The 10,786-nt window shown below is 42.2% G+C and overlaps 1 protein-coding gene across 2 annotated transcripts in view; it reads left to right on the top strand.

Moving 5' to 3' along the window:
• The first annotated feature begins 5,095 nt into the window (after nt 1-5,095).
• The window catches only part of Plp1 (proteolipid protein 1), a 16,741-nt gene continuing 11,050 nt past the window's right edge, over nt 5,096-10,786 (top strand). For both annotated transcript variants that reach the window (XM_015497944.2, XM_048796945.1), the window contains exon 1: nt 5,096-5,242. In XM_015497944.2, the coding sequence (XP_015353430.1) occupies nt 5,239-5,242 (4 nt within the window). In that variant the 5' untranslated portion in view covers nt 5,096-5,238. The remainder of the gene's footprint in view (nt 5,243-10,786) is intronic.

Here is a 10,786-nt window from a genome sequence, read left to right as displayed (position 1 = left end):
TTCCCCATCCAGCTGTGCCTCAGGAAGAGGTTCCTGGGAATCCCCTCCTGTGTTTCAAACTAGGCAGTGTTTCAGAGACACAGAAAGCAATGGGCAGTATGAATAGTATGTGTGGACAGTGGAGGCTGGCTAACCTGCCACAGTGAGGGATTTACTGTCATGAGCCACTTGAGATCAGTGGAACAGCCCCAGAGAGCCTACAGACTGATGTCCCTCAACCCAGCCTGAAGGATTTTTCATGAGTGTTTTTTCAATAGACCACACAAGAAATGTGTATAATTACAAATTACAACTGTACTAAAGGGCATAGAATGAAAAATCTCCCTCCTACTCTAAATCTCCAACCTTTTCCCAGAGCAGCTGGTCTTAGCCGGCTATGTGCATTCTCCCAGAAATATCACATTTCTCTTGGACATGTTTTTCCTTTCTTCTGAGTGAGTCTGAATCTTAACTTTAATGGCTCCACTTTTCTGACCTCATGTTCAACCATACACAAAGTAGAGAAAACAGGATAATAAACCCATGTACCCATCACCTAGCTTTATCAAAATGTGGCCAATGTTATTTCATCTAACCTCAAAACTAAAATTTTCTGAAAAGGGAAAATTCCAGGTCTCATGACATTTCACCTGTAAATATTTCTGTATGCATCTCTAACTAATACAGACCCCCCCCCTTTTTAGTTGTAGTTAGACACAATACCTTTATTTTATTTATTTTTATGTGGTGCTGAGCATCAAACCCAGCGCCTTGCACATGCTAGATGAGCACTCTACAACTGAGCCACAACCCCAGCCCTGATACAGACCCTTTTTTAAGAAAGGAATCCTAGCTGGGTACAGTGGCACACACCTATGGTCATACCTACTCTGGAGGCTGATGCAGAAGGATCATTGCAAGTTGGAGGCCAGCCTCACCAACTGAGCAAGACCCATCTCAAAATTTAAAAAATAAAATGGTCTGGGAAGGTTATTCAGTGGTAAAGCACCCCTGGGCTCAATTCCTAGTACCAAAAATTTAAAAAAAAATTAAAAAGTAATTATGATTGCTATTATCACAACTAACATATAACAAAAATCATTTGTATAATTTAATCTTTACTGAATTTCCCTGATTTGTAATCCCACTGATCCTACAAACTATATGCAACTTACTGCTCTCCTGGATTTCAAACATGGGCCTTCTACTTAGCCTGAGAAATATAGAGGGTTGGAAACTTGGACCATAGCAGCCTGAAGCCTGCCCTTCCCCCCCTTCCCAACTCCTGCTGCTATCCAGGGCCAGCCTCTGTATTTAAGCATTCTTTCAGAGCACCAATCTTCCTGGCAACTTCTAAGCAATAAGGGTTTGAAGAGAGATATTTTCTAGAGGCGTTTCTTTCCCTTGACTACTAGTAGGCACCCCATTGGTCAAGTGAAAAAAAGATAACATTGGCCCCCTGAAGTTAGGTAAGTATTTGACAGGCAAGGTAAGTATTTGACAGGCAATATCTCTGTGTTTAGAGATCATATCAAACAAGAGGCCTCTCTATAGGGCCACCCTGTCATAGCTGGCCAAGTTTTCATGGTGACGGAGGTGGGTTATGTGGTCAACTGGTTTCTCTATACTACTGGTAGCTGTTTGGTACTCCTCTGGTGCTCTTTCTTGAGTTTATTAATCTGATTATTTTGGCTTCCAGGCTACTCTTTACTCTATCCCCAAGCCATGAACATCTTCCCCTTACAAATACATATCCTATTCACCATCTACCCTGGTACTGCTCCTTGAATCTTCAGGAGAGGCAGAAGGACACCTCCCCACATTTCAGGCTAGCTTAAATATATGAAATTTCTGGTCCTCAGACTTCAGTTCTCTTGGCCAGAAATGCATGGCCAAACCAATTGGCATAAAGTTGGGTGTGGAAAGTTCTAGTCACAAATGCATAGGATATAATACACTGCTAGCCAGCCAGCCTTCTATGCCAGTGCTAGAAGTGCTGTAATAAGCAGCCAGTTGCCTCCCCAAATTTGATCTGTGAGGAAGTCATCATGGGGAGGAGAAGCAAACTCTTATCTCTAGAAGCCCAAATGTTAACAGGTGATCCCAGCCTCTCACTGGTATTGTGCCTACTCTATCCTCTTTATCATCTTCTACATGGCCAAGGAAAAGTATACCGCTGGATTGGGCACTTGAATGCCTTCAGATATTTCTGGGAGAAATTTGCTGGACTTCCCTGAATTTCAGCATTCATTCTATACACTGAAACAAGGAGAACCACATGCCCTGTGGCCTTTAAGAATCTGGTACTATGGGATCACAGAACAGAGAATGGAGGTAATATTGAAGTGTTTTGGAGTTATTTGCCAGAAAGTTGAATAACCAACCAAGCTGTGATCTAGGGGACCCAGATTCTCTGAGGTACCATCAGAACTACATGAAGCAAACTGTTTACGAGTTTCATACAATCCTGCATTGTTCCCACAGGCACCCAATGCAGGCAGCAGACTGCCACCATGAAGGCTGGCAGTGCCCTCTTGAGGAATCCACAGGCACTGCAGCAACCCAGCTCAGGAACATTTTGCCAAGGGCACCCAGCAGAACCAATAGAAGCAGAATCACAGAAATAGGTGGGGGTGAGTGGATTAAAAAAGGCCTCTTGAGGGTGGTGGGGAGGACCCAGGAGAAGAGTGCAGAGGGGTTCTCCAGCTATTGTCAGGATATACAGAGTGACTGGAACACACCAGATCTTAGGGAGTTGGGAATCTTAAGGCACTGGGGTCAGTGCCTGTGCCCCTTTCCTACCTCTGGGCACAAGAGCAAGACAGAGGCAGGAAGATTTGTTTCACGAAGAAGAATGGAGAGAGAAAAAGAGGTGCGTGTGCATGTATGCATGTGCGCACACGCGCGCACACACAAACACACACAGATATGAAGTAACAGAGGTTGAGTCTTGGGAGAAAATACAGTCAATGATAAGACAGTATATATGGAGGAAAGGAGAAGAGAAATGTACATTAAGGGAATGTGGTTGATGAATTCATATTTGTGAGTTTATTGGGGAAATATATTTTCTTCTGAGCAGTACAGCCATTCCCAGAGCTGCTGCTGAGAATCCAGGGAAAGATTATGAGAGGGCTCAGTCAGAAATTTTCCCTGCTTGCAGAGCTGTCTGTCTTGTCTATTTAAGTTGTGAAAGATCATCTCTTTGATGCCCTACATCAGAATGCCCAAAGTTTAGGCTCAGTTCCTTCTGTTGTCTGATGAGCTGAAGGCACCCATTTTGCAACTTCTTGCTCCTCCTTCTCCTCCTCCTTCAGGGCCATTTTGACAAGGGCCATCCAAAAGTATGTTGCCGGCACAGTCTTACAACTGTGCTTCCACAGAAGGTATGGTCTATGGCTAGAGAAGGGGCTTGGGAGTGCAGGAGCCTTAGGATTCTCAATCCTCAGTCAGTGGTGTTAATGTGTTCTCTTATGGAATGCTACTACTATACTGTTCTGTGATAGCTCAGATTATAGGGATCTTTTCACCTTGAGATGAAATGGTATAAGAGCAATGAATCTAGAGTTCTAGGACTCTGAGCAAGCTTCAAACATTGAAGGACTCCTGTATTCCAGTGGGTCCCTAGGGGCCTCTGCAGAAGACTAACCCATTTCCTAATAGCAGAGCCCAAGCCACAAATATGTCCAAGATCATGGCTTAAAGAATAAACTGTAAGACACAATCTTGCTTTTCTCACCACATAGGAAGATTCTAGGCTCTGCTCAGTATTTCCCTCCTCTCCTCTCTTACTCCAAGGCAAACTACATGAAAAGTTCCAAGAGGCCATATGTTTCTTTTCTGGGGTCTTCCAACAGGTACTCCTCCTATTTTATGCCAACCAGTTTCCTTATAGGCCATCCATGGTTTGACTTTGTCTTGTAGGTCAAGAGAGCTCTACTTGTCTGAGGCTTCTGAACGTAGAGCGAACACTGACAAAGTGCCCAGATAAATGCTGCTTAAGATTAGCCTGTTCTAGAAATCCTTCCCTGACTAATCCCACCTATCACTGGGTGATCAAATACCTTTACAGTCTTTAGAAATCACTATTATTGGTAAGGCAGATTTTATATATTATTTTCCTGGTTTTGCTGCTTGAACATTTTTTTCCCATGATGTTGTTTCTTTCTCTAAGGCAAATGCAATATTTCCTTTCTCCTCCTCTTCACCCCCACTGTCACCCAATGCTTCATCCCAACCCATTCCCTGCTACTCCCTAGTCTGGCCTCAGGTCTCTGATGAAGACACTACATTCTTTCTACTACCTAATTCCTAGACTGTGTTATTGACTTGTCTCAAAGTTGATTATTCTCCTTGGAAATCACCCACATCCTTGACTCTGGCCTTTTCATTAGCCTATTCTGTGAATTCACACAGGTCTTGCTCTCCTCTGGGTCTCTGTTATTTTCTCCCTAAAATGATTATGGTTCTATCCTCCCCCAGCTTGCTCACAATCTGTTCATGAAATCAACAGCTTGCATTTTGTCCTCATTCAGCTGAAAAAAAAGAAGGATTTGGAAGAAATTATTTTAAAAGACAATTTTTTTCTTCTTGATTATGTTTCTAGAGTTGGGAGGGGCAGGAGTCCTAATTTGCTAAGGAGTAAGGGGTGGGGAAAGGTGGAAAGGGCCCTTAGAAGCTAGAAATGAGGGGTAGTATTGGGGCAGATTTGGAAGAACTCTGGGAGATAACATGTAGACTTTTGATCTTGACCCCCTCATCAGGGCTATCAGTTCCATGGCTTCTCATGCTTTTGCTGCCACATCCCACACCAAATAGTCCCCCAGAATCACTTGGAATCTTCTAGGATCTCTTCATTTTATTCTCACTCCTAGTCCATATTTCCAGGTATCTTTGCAGCAAAATGAAATTCCAGAGAAGCCTTAGGTTAAAAGAAAAAAGAAAACATAACAATTGGCAGTGAAAGACAGAAAGAGAAGATGGATCTCTTGAAGAAGGGAGTATCCCTGAGGAGGTGGGGACAAGGGGAGGAGAAGGGGAGGAGGAGAGGAGGAGGAAAGTGAGGCTGTCCCTTTAAGGGGGTTGGCTGTCAATCAGAAAGCCCTTTTCATTGCAGGAGAAGAGGACAAAGATACTCAGAGAGAAAAAGTAAAGGACCGAAGAAGGAGACTGGAGAGACCAGGATCCTTCCAGCTGAACAAAGTCAGCCGAAAAGCAGACTAGCCAGCCGGCTACAATTGGATTCAGAGTCCCAAAGACATGGGTGAGTTTCAAAAACTTTAGCATGGAAGATTCAAGCAGGCACAGGAATTCACAAGAGAATTCCCAACTTTGGGGTTTGGGATTTCCAATAGTTTAAATGAGTTGTATTTTGGCATTTGTTTTCTTTTTAAATTTCTTAGCATTCAATTAGATTAACCCCTTTTCTGTTGTACTGAACATGATGCTTTATTGTCAAAAAATTCTAACAGAACATGTGGGGTCCCATGAATTCCTGGAGAGAGTGACCAGCAGAATGGATGTGGTCATGTGTCCTCCTACCTCCTCACTTCCTTCTTCCTTCTCTTTTCCCCATGCTAAGGCCCTCGTTATGTCCAGGTCAGCTGGCATCCCTGGTTCTGTTGGAAGCAACTGAGTGTTGGCTAGCCTTCAGATATACAAAACAACTGCTTGCTTGATACAAAATTTGGACCCTGTTTGGCATTAGTAGTAAGTTGGGGGATTTGGCAAACTGGATTCAGGCTTGGCCATGGCTTATGAGGTCATTCTTAGGTTCGGGAAAAGGAAGCAAAATCCTCAATGGCTTTTTTTTTTTTATGGGAAACAGATATGGGTGTGTATATGTGTTTGTGTGTGTGCATGCATATAGGTGACCATTTCTAATGAATATCATAGACTTAGCCTGAACCCCAGTTGGGACAAAGAGGCTGCTGGGACCTTAGGGCTCTTGATGAATTGGTTGAGAACTGAGGGCTTCTCTCAGTTCCATGAACAAAGAAAGAAGTGAGGAGGTTCTGATATCTGGTAGTTTATATTCAGAGTAAGATGTAAAGAACAAAAGGGTCCATATAGGATGGCATAGAGACATGTAGACATTGCTCATGTTTGGCAAAACAAGGGTAGCAGCTTGAACACATCCTGAGTGAAATTAGACTCAATGTCCCATATATTGACCATCAATATAGTACCAAGTAGACAAGATCTATGGAGATGGGTTTTTCAAATATACTGAGACAGTATCAGCCTTTAGGTTGTTTCATCCCAAATCACAGAGAGAGCTTTTTGAAGCACATATTTAGGTATGATGGTTAAGAGGGCAGAGTTCTGGACTAGGACTCTGAATATTCAGGTTCAAATTTCAGATCTGCCTTTAATGAACTGTATAGCCTCAAGCAGGTCACTGTGAATCACCACTTCATCATCTGGAAAATGATGCTTTGTCTACTTTCATGGCTGAGAATCAAGTATTGTTGTGGAAGTCCTTTGAAAATGGACAATCTCTATAACAATTGTAAATCATGATGATACCAAATATAACATTTTGTGAATTGGCTGACTCTTCTTCTTTCCAAGGTGTTTGGATTTGCTTTGGGCACAGTTTGTGTACTTGGGTAAGAATCATAGGACCAATTCATTGTGGCCAGGTGAGAGGTAAATTTTGGAGGAACTCAATTCCCTTCCTGGATAACATCAAGAACCCTCTCTATTGTCAAGGCATGTAATTTGGTGGGTTGACATTCAAAACACAAAGTGTTACTTCCTCTGTATGATGCAGAGTGTTACGTCCTTAGGGAATGAAAGCCCTGAAAAAGTGGAGTAAATAAGGCAAATGACAGGATCAGTTTCCTGTTACAGAGGCAGGATGATTTCTTCTAGATAAAGATTGACACAAATATGTCCACCTTTGAGGGTTGTGTATTGGGTCCTAGCTAGTGGGGTGGACAATACTTGAACCAAGTACATCTGATGCATTAGCCATTGAGTTTTCAGTGGCTAATGAAATTACTTTGTGAATTATAGGCTATCCCTAACAAGGTACTAAATTGCTATTACTTCTGATGTGGAGTTTCTTGCTGTTTAACTATTGCAGTAGACAAAGCATATCATAGAATCTGAGAATGGAAGGAACTTAGAAGTTATCTGACTAACCTTCAATGCAGAATTCATTTCTACAACAGTCAATTAAACATTCACACAGCCTCTTCTTATTTACCTCCAGGAACAGGAAGTTTACTATTTCAACTATGTAGATTATTTTAGGATTGGAAGTGAAGAGGAACACTGAATGTAGTAATGTCTGCACAAAAGGTTTTATGGGGGAAGTTAGAGCTCATTAAACTTTGTCCTGACTTAGGAGGGAGACGTTCCAAATGAGTGTTTGGGATACAATAGAACCGGAAAGGAGCCAAAGAGCAGCAGCTGATTATTCTCTGCTCAGTAACACAATGCCATTACTGAATAGCAAAATGTTGGCTTCTGCAAGCCCGTTGTTGTTTGAGAACAGTAGCTGTTACCTTGGTAACCAGACTTGGATGCTTCCCTCCAAAAGTGGCTATTTGCTGAGCAGCATAGTTTTGGCTGACTTAGAGTTAAGTGGGTGTAGCCCAAGTGGAAAAAAAAATGTGAAGGCAGAGCAGAGATCCACTTTTACCAAAAGAATGAGGATTAACTGAATTCCATCAAGGTGGCAAGAAAGCCATAAGAATGCCAGGTGTTAAAAAGAAACCATATGCAAATAAGTATGTTCACTTATTTTTCCTAGAGACACTGACTAAAATAATGAAGGGAGGCCTTCCCTACCCCACTTCTCACCTTGGTCCTGAAGAGTCACAGGAGCTCCTGGAAAATCAGAGAGATTATAAGATTTCTCCTGCTCCAGGGGGCTTTCACCCTGGCTCAGAGCTAGGAAAATGAGAAGTCTACTCAGCAGCCTGATAACAGAACTGTCCTTGCAGGGCTATCTGAGTAGTAACATCCTCAACCCAGGAGGGTGGGCAGGAGGGAACATATAATCTCCAAACCTATTAAGGTAGAACCCCAGCCAGTGACATCTTTTTCCATCTTACCTATTTGCATGTCATATTGTACTAACTCTTATGTATTGAAAGAATACACAGATGTGTCCTCCCTTCCCATAGAACTTCAAGTCTAGAGATCAATTCAGGGCAGTAACATGATCAGGAAGAGTCTCATCAACCATAGTAGGTAAACAGAGCATTTTTCCCTTCCTTTTCTACTCATAGGTTCTACCCAGTGCCAAACTTACATCAAAAGCTCAGCAAATACTGATTGATTAATCTCTTCTTGGCTATTGCAAAATGGTCTTAAGGGCCATCTCTTAGCTCTTCACTGGCCTCTGAGCTCTCTGCCAAGCAGGGCTCTGCAAAATAGTGACATCCCAAGGAAAATAACAAGATCAGCCTCACACTGCTACCAAGGAAAGAGGAAAAGTTGGTAGGAGAGTGACCTAAAGAACTTCTCTCTCTAGGTCCAGGTATTTGTTCATCTCTCCAAAAATGGGAATAGTGGAGACCATTTGCCAGGGATAGATTTTAATAGTCAAACTTGTACCTCAGCCTCCTAATGTTTGCACATAAATTTGTGGGGGTGGGGAGGGAGAGAAAAGGAGTATAGGAAACAAGGTGGTCCAGATGCTGTGTCCATGGTGATAATAATACCATTAAAGAGGAGGCTGGGATTCCTTGTCATCTAACCTTGTCCACATGACTGAGTCCACATGACTATCTAGCAGGCTTGGATTCCCAGGCTCCAGTGGCTACAGGGCTCCTTTCCAGCACTTCAATGTGGCAGAAGTGCTGATATCATGTAGAACAGACAGGATCATAGGCAGGGCTTTGTCTGACCAGGATAAGGCCCAAAGCAAAAGTCTTTGTCTCTGGAACCTCCTGATGATTGTTGTTTTACTCCTAGAACCCACCCACTGATCCCCATCCATCCCTAGTACCAGTCACGGCTGCTCTAGTATCTTGGCCCTGTCAACTGCTATAGGCCCTTATCAAGGAGGCCTCTGTTCATGGGGTGAGGTTAAGGGGTGGGTTCTGGTAGGAGGGTAAGACTGTAGTGCAGATTAGAGACTTAGGGAGATGGGGCCAGTTTCTCACTCAATGAGACCGCCTGTTATTTAGCTCTATTGTATAGGGTTCTTCTATCTCTCCCTTTGTCAGCTGGATTTAAGGAACAAGCTAGGAATTGTGCAGGGTACAATTGGTCTTTTTCTACCATTCCTTTCTATGAAAGCCCTTCCTCTCTTCCCTTTGATGAGTTCCCAGATTCACACTGAATTTCCATCATGGAGCTGGTCCTTAAAGCGTGCCCAGGGCATGGGAAAGGAGGGAGGGCTTGGGAGCTCTTGGCTACTGCTTAAAGAGACAGCATCAGGATCAACACAGTCACTGGGATGGACCTGGATCTGAGTTGCAATGGTCCTGTTAATCTCTGTCAAAGAACATTGTGAGAAGTGCCTGAAGTTCTATTACAGATTGATTAGACTTATTTGGGGGAGTTTACAGGTAAATGTATCCAACTCTAAACTGATTTCTTTCCTTTGCTTGCATTTTGTCCACAGGACTTGGTTTATCCATTTCATTACTTGATAATAGGTAGCTTTATTTTTTGATTCATAGATATAAGTTTGTTCTCCCAAACAAGATTCTCTCAAGAAAAGGGACTGGGCCTCCAAATTACTTCTATTTCTCATAGTGCTTAGGTCACTGCTAATGTGTTTAATGCTTGTGCTGAATCCACATAAACAGAAATAAAAGAAAACACTAGAGAGGGTCATTAGTTTTCTCTATGATCTCTCATCAAAGTCAGGCAGTTTAATCCAATTGAATTGCATTGGGTAATGTTATTACTATACAGTTCTTCTATGCCAACTCTACCATGTTTCTGTCTGTACTTAGCCTGGAAATGTGGGGATGTCTCTTCAGAGAGCCAAGGAACTTCTCTTCCTGATTTCTCACATGTTTCCTGAATCCACTTCACACCCTTTTAACCATGAAGTGTTCTGAAATGGAGACGTTGTGGTTTTAAGACTATTGTTCACACATCCCCAAGCTCATTTCTTGGTTTGTGAAAAATCAAAGTGAACCCAATGGACCTTTTTCAGAATTCTTTGTCACTTACTTTGATGAAAAGACAGTTTCTTGTATGTTCTGAGGTTTTCCAAGTTGGAATTCAAATTGATTTTTGCTTAGACTAAGATTCTTCACTTCTACTGAACTTAAATACCCTCAGAACAAATCTTTCATCTCAATCGTGAAAAGATGGACATCTAATGCTTACGCTGATATTGTTGAACTGTTTGTAGCTCAACAGTGATTGATTTATCCAAGGCTATTTATTTCAGACTTGTCATTAAAATCTCATTAAAGCCTACGTCCTTCTTGTCTCTTGATTTAAGCAACAGTGCAACAGAAAGAAGGGGACGAAAATTTATCTAAGCTCTAAGAAAACAAGGACAAATGGATGTAAAAAGAAAACATCACTTGGTGATTCACAGTTGCTCCCATGGCTTAGCCCTTTGTCACCCAGTAATAATACTACATATGACACTTTCTGATTGCTTGAATGATGGTCAAGGGATCAAATATACTAAGGATAATTTATCCTCTCATTTTATTTAAATTTTTTAAAATTATTTTTAGTCGTTGATGGACATTTATTTTATTTATGTGTGGTGCTGAGAATCGAACCCAGTACCTCACGCATACTAGGCAAGTGCACTACCACTGAGCCACAGCCCCAGCCCCCAATTTATCCTCTAATTTTTAAAGGCAGGTTATCT

Source organism: Marmota marmota, unplaced genomic scaffold (genome assembly GCF_001458135.2).
Source record: "Marmota marmota marmota unplaced genomic scaffold, marMar, whole genome shotgun sequence".
In the NCBI taxonomy this organism is placed as follows: Eukaryota; Metazoa; Chordata; class Mammalia; order Rodentia; family Sciuridae; genus Marmota; species Marmota marmota.
The sequence above is the reverse complement of the archived record's forward strand: the minus strand, read 5'-3'. Positions and strand labels throughout refer to the sequence as shown.